Source organism: Triplophysa rosa, linkage group LG5 (genome assembly GCF_024868665.1).
Source record: "Triplophysa rosa linkage group LG5, Trosa_1v2, whole genome shotgun sequence".
Lineage (NCBI taxonomy): Eukaryota > Metazoa > Chordata > Actinopteri > Cypriniformes > Nemacheilidae > Triplophysa > Triplophysa rosa.
Window position 1 is genome coordinate 23055075 of NC_079894.1, and position 19136 is coordinate 23074210.

The 19136-nt window shown below is 39.7% G+C and overlaps 2 protein-coding genes across 2 annotated transcripts in view; one reads left to right on the forward strand and one right to left on the reverse strand.

The window, feature by feature from the left end:
* Positions 1-104: 104 nt before the first annotated feature.
* On the reverse strand, positions 105-14921 carry cul3a (cullin 3a). The gene is made up of 16 exons (XM_057333295.1): positions 14731-14921; positions 6280-6477; positions 5814-5927; positions 5373-5533; positions 5117-5231; positions 4687-4915; positions 3797-3942; positions 3370-3546; positions 2929-3099; positions 2728-2835; positions 2515-2639; positions 2272-2368; positions 1660-1794; positions 1314-1500; positions 802-947; positions 105-679 (listed from the first exon to the last, which is right to left on the reverse strand). The coding sequence occupies exons 1-16, from the start codon at positions 14806-14808 to the stop codon at positions 548-550; spliced, it is 2319 nt and encodes a 772-aa protein (XP_057189278.1). The 5' UTR covers positions 14809-14921; the 3' UTR covers positions 105-547.
* A 114-nt stretch (positions 14922-15035) lies between these two features.
* Positions 15036-19136, forward strand: part of mbnl1 (muscleblind-like splicing regulator 1) — a 66930-nt gene continuing 62829 nt past the window's right edge. The window contains exons 1-2 of the mRNA XM_057334447.1: positions 15036-15194; positions 15281-15333. The gene's annotated coding sequence lies outside the window, so the exon portion shown is untranslated. The remainder of the gene's footprint in view (positions 15195-15280; positions 15334-19136) is intronic.

Consider the following 19136-nt stretch of genomic DNA (forward strand, 5'->3'; position numbering starts at 1 on the left):
AACATTTGCGTTCCTTTAATAAACCAGGAACGAAATTACGATGACATGTTTGGTTTGTCCTGACGTTACCAAGGAAACCACATCAGCAAGGAAATGGCAAGCAGTTCAATATCAACATTTTTTATTTAATTTTTTTGTCTTATTTGGCAGCCATGTACTGGCCGTTTTGTTAGGGTTTTTAATAATTCCGCCTTTATACAGTTCTGAAAAAACAACAACAACGTGTGCAGTGCATTCACATTTCCCAAGGGATTCTTTTCATTTTATCTCTACGAGGGTAAAACGGTGAAAAGACTGAAGCTGGATCCATTCATAGCTGAGATTCTCGTAAGAGTGAGCTATTTAAAAATAATCTACAACACATAATGGATTTCTTATTTTGCCTCCTGATTATTTTCTGATTGTATGCTTTATGATTCATTGGTTTGCGTATTTAAATGAGATCCGCTACCCAGAGTCCGTCTTTTTTAAAAGGAACTTCCCAGTCCATGCGAAGAGCAGTCCAAAATCTTTTTTCATTCATCTCCTTGTGCGGAGACACCATCCACTACGCGACGTACGTGTACACTTTACGATCCTCTGGCGTCCGAGCCAAATATTCTCTTTCTATGAGTCCTTCAATGCGCTTTTTGATTACCACGGGACTCGGCAGAAACCGCACCTTCATCTGCTGGGTCACCTGACAGGAAACAACCAGAAATCAGAAACATGGATTTTCCAATGCAGCAAGAAGTCATTTTAGAGGTAATGTAAGACGTTTTAATGTCTCTGTGGAGACAAAGATGAAAAAAACGCGCTCACCTCTGCCACCAGAACATTGTGCTGCATCTTCTTTCGGGATTTCATGATGCGTACGATGGCAGCCTCAATTTCATGCTTCCTGTCATCGTCTACTTTTTGTCGCGTCTCCTTCCGCTCCGGGTCTGACTCACCCTGTTTAGCAGCAACTGCAAGTCACAGAACCATATTTTTCAAAACAGAGTTTGTGAACTGCTTCATTTCTAAACATCTAAATTTCACAGTAAATATTTCAATAGCTCAGCATGATTATGAGAAATAAAAAACTGCAACTGTCCTTGATTTGCCAGTTAAAGAAAGGCAGTAAAATTTAAGGGAGCACAATGATTCTTATTATATTATATTATATTATATTAGGAAAAAATGTGTATATACATGCCAGAGTAGCCGTGTTCATCAATGTTTTGAAAAAGTACTTTTGAAAGTTTTGTCAGTTTTAAGTTAACTTTTAGAATGACAAAAAAGGTTTTTCCATTTTTCACAGGCAACAGCGCCCCCTCGTGGTTGCACAATACCTGTTTGTATTTTGACTCTGTGCAGTTTGGAGGAAAACTGATCGTTGACTGTAAACACATGGCCGCTTTCGATCTCTTTGCTCTTGGGCTCTTTCGTGAGAACACGCTGGGTGGGTTTCCCGCAGGCCAGAGACTGCAGTGCCCGCACCAACTCCCGCTCAGGGATGTCTGTCTCCTGCTGGATCTCCTGAAGGTCACACGCCAACCGGAGTAAAGGTTTGACTTTTTATAATGCAGAGGCTGACCAACTTTTATTTCATTTTTAAAGCGAAAATTCAAGTTAAAAATGATAAAAACTACAATGAAAAAGACTGTCCAGACTGGGAACAGTTAAGAGTTGTTGTACCTCAAAGGTACATTTCTCTCTGTTGTTGAAGAGCATGAGAATAGTCATCTGGAAAGTGGAAACCTGCAGAATGTGCTTGCGTGTGTTTGAGCCTGTTAGCAAAGCCCCACCCACACCAACATCTGAGCCATCCTCCTGCACAGAGAGAAAATCATATTAACTTCCATCCATCCAAAAGTTCAAACTAAACAAATCTGGCTTTTAAAACCTGACATGAACCTTGACATTAAAAGTTCAGACAAAAATGTCAAACAAATGTTGACAAACAAAATTAAATTGATAAAGAGATACTTCTGATTTTGCAAAATTGGTCACATTGACAGACATTTTTTCTTACTGAAAGCGAAATGCTACATGAACAGACAAAAAAGTAAACTTTCCATGTTATTGAATACAATTATATGTGGTCCAAGGTTTTAGACCAATGAGATTGAACTGTGGGCAGGGCTATGCAGTATGCATAATTAGCAACCAAGCGACTGACAAAACATTTTGATGTTTAATAGTAATGGCTGAGTAGGACTAAAACCTCAAGCCAAGAGATCTATTTCTTGTTACTCTATCATCTCTGGCAAGAGCAATGTGTTTGTAAGATGGTGTGATTGGCTGTACCTTCTTAATAGCGCCATAGAAGGTGGCGTTGAGGTCAGCAGAGCCCATGTGGTGCTGGAGTGTGAGCTGTCTGCCACTGTGCTTAGCCAAATAAAACCTGCAGAAAATTCAACTCATGTAAAACCAAGCAAGCAAATGTTATGTAATTAATGAAGTTTCAATCCTTCCAATCGTTCAAGTAAACATAAAGGGTTCGAACAAACAAACAGAAAGGTCATATCAGGGTATCCCAATCAGCTGTACCTTCTAAAGACCTCAAAGGCGTGGCGAGGGGAGTTTGGGATGTTGCATTTGGGCGTGGCCGACTGTGTGGGCCAATATCCTGTGGTCAGAACTCTCACTGTGAGGTCAACACCACAGAGAGAAACCTGCAACCCGAACAACAGACTTGATTGAAACAAAGTGTAATAATGCTAAACAAAGTGAAGTCTTAAGTATACGTGTGTGTTTGTGTACCTGTGATGTCTGCAGGTGGTGGCGGAATTCATCCATCGTGGTATTAGAGATGCTCATGTCTCTGAACATGCCCTCCAGTTTAGAGGTGAACTGACAGCCACACTCCGTCTGACACAAAGAGAGAGTGAGAAGGTGCGCAGGTCATTGAGACACATGTTGAGGAATGAAGGCAAAGGTAACGGTGACGAATGTGATGTCCACCTTTAATTTGGAGATCATGTTTTTCTCCGAGTCGTCTGAGACACTCTTGTTGGTAAGGAGTCTTCTAGCCAGGTGCTGTTTGTAGTAGCGCTCAAACACGTCTTTCTCCTGCATGAATCTGAACAACACCATGGCTTTGTCCAGGATAGACTCCACCTCCTGTTCTGTTAGCTAAACCAAACGCAACAAAAGTGTGACTTCACCAACACACTTTCTATTTTGACGTCAGATACGTATGTTACTGGACCAAAAAATAAAAATGACATTTTCTGTTCAGTTAACACGGAGAAAGCAAACATTGTTTATTACATATCGTACAGACATTGTAACAATATAAAGCAACGAAAATCCCTGTTCATATCACTCTACGACTTCCTTCTAGCAAAAAGAAGTACTCCGCTCAGAATCTCGTTCATGTGAATATTTTGTATCATCTCTTACCCCTTTCACCCCTTTCTTCAGTTTGTCGTCAATGAAGAGCGAGAGGTATTCGGGCGACCTGGAGTTGAGATTGAGGAAATACTCAAAGTCTCCGGCTATAGTCTGTTTGAAGAGCCTGTCATCGTTAAAGGACTCCTGCAGGAACCGGTCAAAACGCGATTTCAAGTCCAATAAACCCTGAGAGAGTCACAAAGAAAAGAAAATCCTGTAGATGAATCCTGAAAAGGTTTATGATGCGCATGTTTACAAATATAAACTTGTTTAAATGTAAATCTTCGAATAGTTTTATTAAAATTCTACCCGGTTCATCCCTAATCTGCAGTGGTCCTACTCCTTCAGCTCAACTTTTTTCAGCACTCAAACTCAAGTCAGTTAAAGTTTGCCATTTCAATCAGACAGCATTTATATTTGTTTGGCTTCTGAGTACCTGTATGTAGTCAACAGGATTTTTGCCCTCTCCTTCCTCTGACACCAGCGCTTTGCCTTGTTCTCTCAAGTACCAGCTCATGCACTCGCACATCGTCTTAAGCCCGTTCGGAACCCGACCGAACAGCTTATACATGCATGCCAGGTCTGAAAGTTAAAGCAGAAAAGGAAGGTTTCATTGCATTTCAGTTACTGACATTGTGATCAATCTGTACAAAAAAAGACCTACGACAGATGAAGTACTAGCGCCCCCTTGTGTTAGTTTGAAAATATTGTACGGCATGTATACACAGCCAAGAAAAGATTAAAAATTACTTTTTGAATTGACTATTTATAGGAATGTGTTCAGGTAAAATGATCATTTCTGTTTCATCCTGTGAACTACTAACAATAATCCTCCCAAATCTCAAATTAAAAAGAAACTGGGGAAACAGGTCAAAATAACAGAAAAATGCTCTGTATTTTTTCAGACCTCAAATACTGCAAAGAAAACAAGTTCAGATTCACTTTTAAGCAATACAACAGCAATATCTGTACATGTATTTAGGAAGAGTTCAAAAATATGTTTTTATGTGATAACCTGGATTTTTATCACAGTTTTCATGTGTCTTGTCATGCTGTCAGTCTTTCACAATGGATGACTTTATGTCACTCCTGAGGTTTGATTTTGTTGAAATTCAACAGACACTGGACTGGAATGGCCACAATACATCTAGAAATGCTGATTAAATAAAAATTTGGAATAGTCTCTTAATTTTTCCTGCGCTGTATACACTATTCATACAATGCTCTATAAATCATATATTTCTCTTTCGGTCATTAATGAACAATTCATTGATAAATAATCGGTCCAATTTTTTCATCTTTGTGCACAAACACACAGAATCTCACCTTCTGTTTTGCCGTTCTTGAGCATATGAACCAGCCCCGAGTTCTCCATCTCTACGATGGTCTTCATGTGTTTGGAGATGAGCTCTCTCTCTACCACCTTCACGATGGGCTCCTCTGTGGACTTGTCCAGGCAGTGCATCACTCGCTCGATCTCTTCGTTTATCCGAGCCTCCACTTTCTTTATGTAGACGCTGGCGCTGTTCTCTGCCAGGAACTTCTGACTCTCCATCTACACACACCAAAAAAGAGACTTTAAAAACTAAGACTGGAGCTGAGAAGAAGCACATCAAAATGATTTGACAATACGTTACCTCATTTGTATTTTAAAATAAGACATTTTGACATTTTATTCTCATCAGCTGCAAAAAGCTGTCGGCAATGACAGTGACATGCTTTGTTTGGGAAGTAAAGGCGGTCTGATGTCACCCACCTGGAAGAACTCGGCAGACATGTTTAAGAAGGGGATTTCAAAATCCTCCTCGTAGACCGAGCGACCTTCTAATCCTAAAACCATCAGCATCTGACAGGCATTCCTGATGGCCCCCCTATCACGACACATGACATCACAAAGGTTAGGAAGATTTGTTCTCCGACAACTACGTGTGCACGTCAAGTGTGCAAAAAAAGGGGTGGTGCATGTACACAATTTTATTCATTATTAAACTGCAAGTACATAAAGACAGTACCTGTCAACCACCTCTCCTCTGCGTTCTCGAGCGATCATGTCCAGAACAGTTTGTCTGAGATGATCTCTGATGCAGCCATACCGCACCACCTGATCTCTGAAGATGATCAAGCCCAGATTATAGACGTTCTCCACATTATTCTGCTGAACATACACCCGGTCCTATTAACAGAGAGAGATTATTAAGATCTTACATAAATACTGACACAGATGTCATGTACAGTTATATATTGTGAATAATATATTTCACATTTTCGAAAGGGGGAGGGGGGTGTTGATCTTGATATTTTCTACGGCCATAAAAGCTTTTGGTTTGTTATCAGGGCAACAAATTTGTGTTTAATATTAATGTCCAGGCATTTTCCTCCAGGACCTTGAAATGTTTGTAATGGTACCCAATAATGTTTATAACATTACACTTTCGAACCATTAAATAACCTACCATGTACATCAGGATATCTCTAATCATGACCATGGCCGTCTGGTGATCATTCCATGCCTGATTTAACGTTTGCAGGAAATTGTTGTTTAATGAGTGCAGTACGTCTTCTCTTACCTAAAAACAGTTATAAAAAGAGATATTATTGCACAGAGATCAGTTTGAACCTCCTGCACCTGTGTGACGGTGACATCGCCGTGAGAACATCTCCTCCAGGACCAGCAGGTGCACCTGCGTCATTTACCACAAAGAGATAAATCCCCAGAGACTTCATTAAGACTGTATCTATACATACTGTATATAGGCAGTATCATGCATATCTGAGAGCTGTACTGTGTAAAATATGTACATACACAAGTAAAAGCAGTGCTCTAAGTTTAATATAGCTGTAAAACCACATGTCTTCTCCAGATCAGATCTACCTAAACCACACAGAGCTGTGGATGAAAATCAAGATGTGAGCTCATACTTTGTTGATGAGGTGTTCAGTGACCACCTCCCTCAGGCCTGTGTAGAGCTTCTCCCCATGTTTGTGTAACACCATGGTGTATGCGTTCCTGTAGAGCTCCTCGAAGCTCAGCCCGCTGTTGTTCTTCCTCTGGATCTCCTGTATGGCGTTCTTCAGAAGATCCCAGATGTTATTGACGTACTTCTCATCCATGGTCATCTACAAAACAAATGAATCATACTATCAGCAAAAATCTGAATCTGTCATTTCGGCAATAACAGGTGAGCAGGCACTTTAGGGTCAAATAAAGCAATAAGCTTCAAGACAACATACGATACATGATTTTAATACACAAACTTTTTTTTAGGGAAAAACAAAGCCTTAATCAAAATAAACAATTCCTCCACCGAGCAATGCTGTTCAACCATTAATCGCGATTAATAGCATCCAGTATAAAAGTTTGTGTTTACATAATATATGTCTGTGTACTGTGCATATTTTTTATAGACATACTGTACATGTATATGCAGTGTGTAGGAAATATTTGCATGTATATATCATTTAAATAATATATGAACAATTCATTTTCATATTTGTATAAATATATACATGAATGTGTTTATGTTAAGAACTACAAAATACACAGACATATAACGTAAACGCAAACTTTTTTCTGGATGTTATTAATCGCAATTATTTGTTGAACAGCTCTACCACCAACTAGTATACATTTTTAATGTATACTTATGATACATTCGATTTTAAGAATTTAAGAAGAGATTAAGAATTGAAATGTTATGTCATGAGGTCCCGAAATGAATTGAAATCAGAATTCATCAACAATTCTGCATAAAACAGAAAAAAGCATATGCTAAATAAATTATTAATAATGTATATTAAAAGCATATACATTATGTAATGCAAGTAAATTATAAGGACTAAATTTACAATAAATTGTAAATAAGTTAATTCCTTAACAAAAGAGCAATATTTTCCATCACTTTTTTTTCAAGGGAAAAGTTATTTAATTCCAGTAATTTATTTCCTAATAATGCATCATCACACCCAACACTGCCCATTTAGGGAAGAAGTTTCACACAAGAATGTTCATCTGTCAGAAATTGTGACTCTGTAAGGGATAATGTGCAGGCAGCCGGTTGTTATCGCAGAAATAAGCCCAGACAGTGTGATCAGGAGCCGACGCAAAGCGGAGGGTCTTGCATCACACTGAAGGGGCTTATTTCGCGATACCAGCCAGCTGCTTGTACATTATCCCGCTTATTACACGGCTATTTGCCACATGAGAAAAAAACTGGACATAAAATGTAAATCTGAAATATTGTATTAGCTCATTTTAACCAAATGCAGACCTTCCGTGAGGAAAAGCCATTTACTTTCGGTTTTAAGCTACGAACAGGCATACATTTCGTTTAATCATTTGTAAATATAATGTCAAATATAATGATTTCTATAAAGTAGCTCAAAAAGACTGCAAAACTTCACCATAAACTAGTCAGACTGGCACTTCACAGCTAATTATATTGTGAATTACATTTTTCAACAGCTGTGACCAATTATGCATGTCAAAACATTACACTTCGCCCGAGCTTTGAGTTAGAGCTCGACTTCATTATGATGCTAGCCACGGTGTCGCAAACGCAGCTCCCAACTCCATTCCTGCAGCGTCCCAGACGAATGGGTCAAACGTCGCTCACCTGTATGACTTTTTCTTTCAAGCCGATCTTGAAAACAACAGACCGGTGCGGACTAGCCTTTGTCGGATCAGAGACAAAGAGAAAACGGGCTGAGCCATTAACAAGGGAAGAACTGTTCACAAAGATCTGCTAATGTGCTGTAATCGAGTATTCTAGAATTATAATCGAATTCTGATTCTGCGCCAACTAGTCAACTACTTGATAGGGTGTTCCAGGGTGACTGCAAAGGCATTATGGGATTGGATGCCTAATTCTTTAGATCTAAAAGTTATAAAAAATATTCCAAAGCACCGCAAAATATGTTCTGTTTGGTTGTGATTTGTGGCTGCATGAAGGGTTGTTCCGATTGACGATACTATCGTGTATCGACGATAGCTGATTCCCTAGACGATAGTTGGCTGTTTGCCAATATATGTTGCAAATCAATATTAAAAACGCGCAAGAGAGCTTGCACGAGAGAGCTTGTGATGTGCCTTTTCCTCGCAGGAATTGCTAAGCGCGTGAGGGTTTAAAACCAGTGCACGAGGTGTTCCCGTTTGGCAATCAAGTAATAACAGTGCACGCGGGCGTCAATGACGCAGTTGGCTGTTTGCCAATATATGTTGTAGTGTTGTCACGGTACCAAAATTTCAGTAGTCGGTACCAATACCAGTAAAATTCCACGGTTCTCGGTACCAATTTCGGTACCAAAGCAAAACACAAGTACATGCTAATTGAAACACAATTTTATGAATAAAGCTCATTGTTAATATAAATGTATAGAAAGCAATGCCATTTTGTATACATGAAGTATAAGTTAATTGTTGCTGAAACTGTTGTGTGCTCTCTGGGGTCTTTCATGCTGATGAACATCCTCCTCAGTCTGCTGCTGTATAAGACAAATAGAATAAACTTCAGTAACTCAACTGACTGAACAAACATGCATTAAATGCAATATTAAAACAAACATCAGTTTTTATACTGCATTTACACAAGATTACTTGCATTAAGGTAACTGTATATTAAAATAATAAATGCAACAGATATATTTTTCTTTAGTTTAAATGTGGCTTTTTAAACCTAATAGAGTTATCTATCCAAGACATACACATTGCTAGTCATACAGTTAGTATGCTAGTTTTCTAGCACATAGATTGCAGATAGGCCTAAATAAAATACTAGGTACTGTAAACCCCATCCTGTCCTCCCATAAATTTTACTCCATTACAGTTATAAAAGCATTAAATGGTTAATAAGGACACTAGCATTGGCGCTAACAAATTAACACGCAAACAGGGATGTTTATTTTGACGTAACCTTTAACTTAACATATGCTACAACATTCATAATGCAAACGCGAACATAATTTGAAACTTACCGCTTGAACTTGTTAACTTAAATCTGGATGCTTCCTCGTTTCACCACAAAACTCTGTTCGTTTTCTTCGTGATATGACTTTAATCTGAAGTATTTCTGTGCGCATCTCTTGTGGATCGGAGCCGCGCTTATCCGCTCATCACGTCTTATTGCGTCTATAAAACGTTTCCGACTGACAACCTGTCAGACAGAGCATCAGTACCCGGTTGACCCGGTACGTCGGTACTACCAGGTCTTGTGAAAATTAGGTACCGACAACTTTTTTATTTTTAGGTACCGACTTGGACCCGAAGTACCGGTACTTTTGACAACACTAATATGTTGCAAATCAATATTAAACTTACACGACATTCGACTTACACATAACGTGCACCACATAACCCTTGGCAGTAGCACACAGCACAACTCCCACTGTCAGCGCACACCTTACATAGGCTCTAAGACGATTGGATACCACATTCTGCTACAGGATCCAATCAAAACACTCAGAACTCTGGGGGATACCATACCACCATAGTTTGCAGGAATGCTATGCCACTACACTGAGCAGGGTAGCAATACACATAGCAGAATAACAAGTATAAAAACTGCAAGTGCCTGGGCCGAGCAAGGTAGAAACAAACCCTGTATATTAAGCGCTGGCATGCAGCCAGCGATATAGAATAAATAACACAGGGCCGAGGCAACCGGTGTACATAGTGAGGACGGAAACAGGCGCAACCTGGTATGTTTGCATCCCCAAGCAGTAAAGACAGACCAGAGGAAGAGCCAGTACTCTCAAAGCAAAATCTTAGGCCGGAGAGGACAGAGGGAGAAGTGTCTCTGCCGTTCTGTTACCCTCACAGATCTGAATGCCAGATCGCGCTTCCTACTGAAAGTTAAAAGTGCATGCATAAAAAGCAGCAATAGGCGCGACAGCATCCATATTAGAAACGGTATGCTGTAGCACTCTCGCCACCGCAGTCATAAGGGCTAACGTTAAAATGTCCGACACGGGACAGTGCACCGGGTCGTAGCCATTCATAACATACCATACACGCACTCAAGAGCACAAATTAAGAGCATGAAACACCTCCTAGAGGGGTTAACGCTCCATCGTGTATACAACACGCGTCGCGACAATGCGACCAGTCCTCGTTCCCACACATGCCAGTGTACAACTCGGAGTTGGGGTGTTCATTCGAGTCTATCGACTCAATAGGAATGGCTAAGAGAAGCGGTGAACTTTATCAGATGGGGGAACCATTTGTATAAACAGAAACGGCTAGCTGGCACTCGGCTAGAGTACTATTAGCACCTGCCCTACAGGTGGCCTTGTGACAGGGAGAAAAATAAACGCAGTGCGCAATCTCCTCCGTCGCGAACCGAGACCGAGTCTGGAGAACGTGATCATACAGTATGTTTACACCCTTGTGAACAAACATGCTTTATGCTCCCCACAACAAGACGCTGCACTTGGGGCTGTTCGACACATTGCACTAATGGGCCAATCGACAGCACAGAGAGCTCAAAATCAAGCGAACGGCGCTCGACCAGTGCTATAATGGCGCACATGATAAGGGCAGTAAACCGGGCACACAAAGAAGACAGAGACAAATGTCCACAAGCGGTAGAAACACAACACGACCGCTCGCACAAGGCAGACACCTTACACAAGGGGTAAGCTCGTATGTGGAAAACATACCAAGTTGTTGAAGCATACCAAGCCAGCGGCTCTCAGCCACAGCGCTAAGGGCAGAAACCGGCACGGCTAGCTCTGTATCTAGCTGTCCTACAAGCATTACACAGAGCAACGGCAAACATGCGGTACCAGCTGTGTAGCAAATGCGAACAAGCAAACGCGAAGACAGCAAAAAGCAAGGACCTATTAGTAGTGAGGAGGCGCATAATAAGCACGCAATGATGGGCAAGGTCCAGGACAGGATGGTGACTACCATTCGACTTGGGGCGAGAGAACATTGTGAAGCCGTAACTCTGGACGGCGGAGCCACGTCCGGCTCTCGTGAATGCCCACTCCCAGCACCGGCACTTTCTACCAACTGCAACCGAGATCACACCGCTGAAGCGGGGTGATCTGCAACAAAACTGGATTGCATAACAGCCATCGCCATTTTGAATGGCACCCATGTGAAAGAATAATCACAACATGTGGTGACACGGCATGCCGCCATTACAATAGGGGCCCACTCACGTGTGAAAATTAAGCACGGGGTCTGCTCGTGTACGAGAAGCGGCTCACGCATCTGAACTACACGGCATACGGATGCTGCCTAACAAAATCTCCGAGGTCGGCGACTCTTTGAGCCTTCGACACCCACACCGGAAGGTACTCGCGGTGCGGGCAGTAGAATCGGAGAGAGCTGCCTCCGCATGGGCCAGACCCGGGCAGAGTACGCAGCATGCGTGTCCTGTGGGTAGATGGGCCCGGAACACAAGGCACACACGGGCATGCTGGAACACACAAGTAGAAGGATCCTAGTTCTTCCTCTTCTCCTGGGTGTATCCTTAACAGCACACGAAGGTAAGTGAAGGAGAACGATTCTGAGGTTATGTGGTCCAGACGGTGTAATATATAGGGGTGGCGACCACCCCCCTAAGCGCCGTCTTGGACCACATTGGCCAGTTACATTTTCATTTCCACTGGCGTTATTCAATAAGGTTTCAGTAAGGTTTAGAGAAGGGGGAGTCCCCATAGCATTTCACGCAATGTTGAGAGTCCTCTCTCGAAATGGAACTTATGGTTGCAACAGTACATAGCTTACCGCCCATTATATGTAATCACATACCATGAGAGCATTTAGCACACAGCATCATTTTTAATGCTTGGTAAGTTCCATCACAAAATTGATGTCATGAATCCGGTCCAATCAGGTGGTGACCTTATGCATAGGTTCGGTATTTTTAGATTTTGACAGCAGTCAAAACAACATAACATGTCTTGCATTAAACAAACAATAACAATACAAAAGTATGAACCGGACCTATAAGTAAATACGATCTAAAAGAATTGTGGGAAGGTGTTCAAGTGGCTTCGTGAGTTTCATGTACTTTCCATCGTGACATTAGATGAACCTGTATGAATAGCATGTCTAAACATTTGGTTTACTTTGTGGTATATCAAGCCAGGGTGTGACCTTATGAGTCAAGGCAAACAAATGTGTTACAGTTTATGTTTAAATAATTCAACAATTATTAAGCAGGAATGTAAACCAATGAGAGATAAAAGAGGTGAGCGGTGCAGAGTTTTCCCACAAATGTTTTAAAAGATTATGATAATATTATTTATTACGGTAATGATTGATTTGTACAGAAAAGCAAGAATTTTACATTCCTGTTTATGACCGGGGGATAATAATGCAAAGTAGATTTTGTAAAACGTTAAACTGACCAAAAAAAGAACCAGCTTTTCAATAAACAGAAACCCCTGCAGCAAAATGTATGCGAAGGAAAATATGCACATACACACTGTAACAGGTTTCTTATCAGGGATAGCTCACCCAAAAAATATATAAATTCATCATTTATACAGCCATTCATGTCGCTTAAAACCTGTATACAACTCTTTCTTCCATTGAACACAAAAAATTGAGAAATGTCCCATACAATTGAACTCAATGGGAGGCAATGCTGTTACAGACAATGAAGTGCCACAACCAACACTAATGCATTAATACATTAGTCTGTGAGAGTCAGACTTAAGTAGAAAAAAAAACCTATACTGAAGAATCCAGTTTTGAAGCAAGTCAGGCAATCTGAATCATGGGAAGATAGAGGGTGGACCGGATCAGGCCACCGCACAGGCCAGATTCAAACCTGCATCTCCCACTTGAGCATCACCACTTGCATACACTAAATGCTAAGCTACAATCCTAGCATCATTCTAAAAATACAAATAATCAAAATGATGAGATGATCTAGCACCTAAATGCAACCGAGTAAAAAAAAGCAATTAATGCAGTGACACTATAGAGCTGCACTGTAAAACTACTGAGAACAGGTGGGGTCCATCAGCACAGACCACATGGAGGGTGTTAGGAGGAGGGTGATACCACAAAAAAGATCCTAATGCAGAGGTGAGATGTTTAATTAATTCCTCTGACATGGTGAGACACGTCCCATCAGAACAAGAACAACATCTTTTTCAGCTTATCTGATAATGAATGACACTTGTCAAGTCATGTTGATTTTCTGGGATGGGAAAGGGGTTTTCCAGACCCTCAACATAAAACTCAGTCAGACAACCGAAAATAACTACAACACATCTGAAAACCGTTTAGTTTCTGAGAACACAAAACCATAAATAAAACAAAACAAAACACTAAGCTAAACATCACAATCATCAGTGTGGTAACAAATACACAAACCAACATCACAGAAAAACTAAATAATAGCCATTGGGCTAAAACTACTAATACTACACCCTCACCTAAAAACACCAAAACACCAATCATCAGAGAGTGACAACAGTATGGGTCAGGCCAGATTTTGACTTACCCTGACAACAGTTACATGGCACTACCAGAGAAAAAGATATTAATTTTATCCATAAAAACGCACACAGAAATAACCACACCCACACAAAGAAAATGTCTCAAGAGGGGTCAGAATCCAAAACATAATCCAATTTAGATTCAATAAAAAATGAGACAAACATTTTTAAAAGAAATGAACAGGATTTTAATAGCGATGTTTCATGAACTTCTTGAGGAAGAGCTATACACCTGAAATAACCTAAAATGTTTTAGCACAAGCACAGGTACACGATCAACAAATGTAAGTTAAATGTAAGTTATATTTACAATGCAAAACTGGTTATATGTGGCAGGTGACAGTTTCATTATCTAAACCAAAACTTTCTTATTCTGACCATGCTTTTGTCAGATAACAGCCCTTTGGACTACACAAGTAGACTACACAAGTTCTACCATCAGTGTCACAATGAACCACACAACATCCACAACAGCCATCGGTGTAACAAAACAATAGTAGACCCAACAACATCTCAACACACTGCAAGAGAACAAGATCAAAAGACAAGATATTTTCCGCAAGACCTGGGTTGCTATAGTTAAATGACCAACATATACAGTTTGTGTATACACACTATACTAACTATTTCTACTAACGTTACACTTCATAGACTGAATGTTTCTGTGTTCAACACTTTTCTATTACAGCTCAAACCACCCCCTCTTTTTACGAATCCATGTATATACATGCTTACAATCTAGACACGATAGCTATTATAATTATCATTTGATATACTCCAGAACTTCTGCAAATCTGTTTGAACTCGTTTTCAAAACATCTAAATCCGACGCGGCCTGCTTTTCTGCCCGACCCCGGCCCTCGAGTGATCCCCGCTGCCGCTCGAGGCGCTCTCATTCCGGCCTATACTCACGGGAAAGGCGCGGATCCGCATCTTGGTGTCTTTCTTGGGTTTGATGTTGGACATGTTTGGGTTAGGGAGCGATGCCATCAACAGATGTTAGGACGGGTTTGCTGAGGGCAAACGCGGACAGATTTCGCCCTCTTTCCCCCCCAGGTTTGAGTCCCTCTATCTCACTCACGGGCTCTACAGCGATGGCGGATGGCGAGTTCTCGCGAGAAAGCAGCATGCGCGTACTGTATCGTACCCACTATCGCGAGAACGGAGGTCAGCTGGCGTTGACATGTGGTAAACAGCAGAGCGGAGGTGAGGAAGTGTTTATGGATTGAAGGAAATCTTCATATAAACTTTATGACTTGAAGTTTAAACGTCACATTATGATACTTTAGAATTGCATGGGAGTATTTTGTTTTGTTTGGAGCTGTTTGTTTTTTTCTTTATTACTTTTATTAAAGGAATGATGTTCGTTTTGACAGGTAAATTCCTCTGTGAATGTTGCTTGTTTAAATGCAACATGGTTGTTGACAGCCGAAATGCAAGTAAATAAACTCGATTTGTTTAGCCTGCAGGTCACTTGTATCTGCTTTGAAATGGATGCTGGAGGCTGGATTGTTTGTAAGTACTGCACCCAATGTTCCACATGTTTCAAAACACAATAATGTGGTCTGACAATTTTGAGTCAGGTCTGTGGTAGAACATTGCTGGCTCAACCATGCTCATTTCATTCAATTGTCGCATCACAAGGGCAGAGCAACCGATTTGATACGTGTATAAAAGTGCTGAAACTAGTATTTAAGTGTTGACAGGACCATTTAACCATTTTTTTATTTAGAGGTTATGTTCTGGTTTTGGATTGGCTGCAGGTTTGGGAATTATTTAGCTCCCATCATCTCCGTTGTGGTGTCCTTTATCAGAGATATATGTGACTTGGCTCATAGGAGTCTTTGATTATTTGATATTTTTTCATATGTAGACGAGTGCTGATTCATTTTCATAAAAAATGAAAATTCTCACCCACCTGCTATTCAAAAACCCATACGACTTTCTTTTCTTTTGCACATTGAAGGAAGATTTTAGGATTTCATTTTTATTATATTTTATCGTATTGCATTCTTGGGTTCCAGAGTAAAGACTGTCATAAGTATTTTGAATAAAAAATGGAATTGCTGAGTGAACTAACCTTTTCAACCTCAAGCTGCTTTTTTATTCACTATACAATAAACATTTGAGTCATGCAGTGCTTAAAACATGTATTTCTGCACTATGCTTGCTGGTCTATAAATATGCAAATCTGAAACATTTGAATAGTCGTTGATGCTAGACTTGTTTGCAGGGCAGAGATCATCAGACTAAAGTTTGTTTAATCGTTGAATTTAGTTTCCTCAAATTACACATTAAACCTTTTACAGCTCGTCTTTTGATACATTCACTCTAAAGTGGCCTAAATTGAGATTGCTTTATTATGATTGCTATCTTAATTTGCATATTGATATAAAACAACAAAGCCTTTACTACCTAAATGTATATTAATGGACTTGTAAGTACCCACAACGAGCACCAGTATAAATAGTTATATTTATCAAAATATATAATACTTTAGATTTTAGAAAGGTGCATTGCAGGTTAAGAAATGGCATTCTGATGCCAATGTCAAACAGCAGGTGGCAGTGTAGTAGTTTAATGGCTATTGGTGTGACAAGTATGCAAACGTTGCCAAGCAGTTGAAGGGACATCTTAAATACTAGGCTGCTATTTGATATAATTAAATATATGTTACATCTTTGGTATGTGTTGGCGTAAAACTAGTTTTTCCACTAACACATGCATAAGCAGTTTATTTGATTTACTCTGGTGAATCTGAGCTTCTGCTTGAACACCTCTATGCACAACCTAACACATAGTAAGCATTTTACCTGCCGCTGCATTACTAAAACGGCGTGAAGCTAAATTAAATAATTAAAACTAACCCTAATTAAAGAACCCAGTGGCTGTATTGTACTGTAAGCCCTGAACTGTATCATTACGCATCATTTCATAACTTCTAGATTTTAAGTGCATTTTATTTTTAATTGCTTTCTTTTATAAGTATAATATCAAATAAATGTTGAGCTGTGTAAATGTGATGCGGTTACATGAATTTGACATTTACAATTTAGCATATGCTGTAGATAGACCTACAATATTGTTCCCAACATGCATTGCGATGAATAAATTATATGAACTGCTGTTTATTGGTTGCTGGTTTTACTTGTGCGGTTGTTGTTTCTTGTTACTCTCAGCAATCTTACATGTGGACATTATTTAGTGCTTGCCTTTTTTACACCATTACTGGGATATATATGTTAGGTGTTGGCTTTTGTGTGTCTATTATTTTACTTTATTTGTCTAACGATCAGATGATAGTCTGTCAGGGCTCTCGTAGTTTTGAGTTTTAAAGATTGTTTAAGTTGCTGTTTGTACAATCTGCCATGTAAAACATTAAGGGAGCATGCGATGTTAGTCCATTTATAGGGTAATACCTCTGTAGTCAGTAAATTGTTTTTGTAATTTAATGTGCATGTTCATTTAACTAGAAATATGTTGAAATAACAAAGCAGGGCAAGCAAATAATGTCTGAATAGTCATTTGCTATTTGATAAGTATGTTAGTCATTTGTTGTTCAACACACATTGCTAAGTTAAAAGAGCAAATAATGTTTTGAGCAACACAGAAACAATGCAAAATCTGCTTTATAATATGAGATTGACGCAACATTTTAAGAAAGACAGCGACTTAGTTTTTGGGAAAGTGGGTGAAACGGATACACCTGCTTGCTGTTCTAGCTAATAATGAACTTCAACATATTTTGCGCAGCACTTTGTGCATTGGTGTGATCTTTCGGAAACCTCACGTTCAGGTGTGAAATTGTTGTTGCTCAAGACACAAATGAGACAAGACAAGACAAAGCGGCAATCGGGGTGTGGCTGCATGGGCGTCTGTACTGTCTGATACACGTGTCAGCAGAAGGGGATTTTCATGCGGTCATTGCTAGATATACAAACGCACATTGGTCAGCTACATGTATTTTTGGAGTTGGTCGTGGCGCTTGGCCTGCTGCGTAACCAGCCGTCTTACTTTTCTGTTTGTGGAAGATTAGATCTGTTTTCTTTAGAAAATGCTCAGTAGACACACAATTATGTACAGTTATGAACAATTCATCAGTTTAGAAACAGTTTAAAGACCTCGTGGGTTTACGCAGGGTTTACAGGAGGAAAAAAGATCAACCTGATGATATCTCTCAAAGAAATATCTTTGATCTCTTGACAGTCCCCTCGGGCTGACAAATCTGTTATTGTTTCACTTTAGCACTATGAGGAAAAAGTACATTCTCTTAGTTTTCGTTGTCGAAAGATGTTTTCCATTTCTGTATCTAAAAGTGCATTTATGAAACAAATCATCACCAAAATGGATAAAGTCTGGACACACAGATTAAATGCACTCAGTTATTCATTATAACTCATTCATAATTTATATTTCATAAGGATTTCTGTCCTGTTTTAAATGATCACGTCCCTAATTATGGTCTGCCTTTGGAGAAATGAGTGTTTCCAAGATTATTTATGTGTTTTATGCACATCACGATGACGCTAATAGTGACTATGAACTATTTTCAGACGTTACGTTGAAAGCAACTGGGATGGAATTTAATATTGGTTATAAATTCTAAATATAGTCATTTGAGTGTATCAGCGTTTCTATGCAGGGGTCAGCAGCAAACAACATTGGACGCTAATGAAGGAATGCACCAGCACATTGCTGTTTATTTGGTCTTTCGCAACCTAAGTGCTTTAATGCTAGGGATGCACCGAATCTAACATTCTTGGCCGAAGCCGAACATGATGTGAAACACTTGGCCGAAGGCCGAATAATACCGAACACCGAATATGGTTTTTGCATTTCTTCTATTTATTAAGCTATTTTTTCACTATTGCACAAACTGAATAGTCAAAATTTGCTTTTAAAAATTTGTCTTGCTTTTCAATAAAATACAATACAACTTAATATAAAATTGAGCAAAACAAAATACATTAAAACAAAACATTTAATAGCCTATATTAATTAGGCCTATAACTGACTGGTAAAAGAATGTAATGTAAGTTACTCTGTACCCCTACAACAAAACAGTTCATTAAAAAGTGTCATTCCACATTAGGCCTATAAACTAAAAATACGAATAAACTAAAACTGTTGGATTATTATAGGCTACGTTGCAAAATGATTTTAAGAAAAAAAACATCGAACGCAAGCAATTCTGACTGATGCTGACTGACAACCATATCAGTCACGTCTCTCCTCCAAACTCCGCCCACAGAAGCTGACTGTTCTCTGGTGCACTCGTGGCCGGGATGCACAGAACATACTTTGACAAGTTGTTTAGT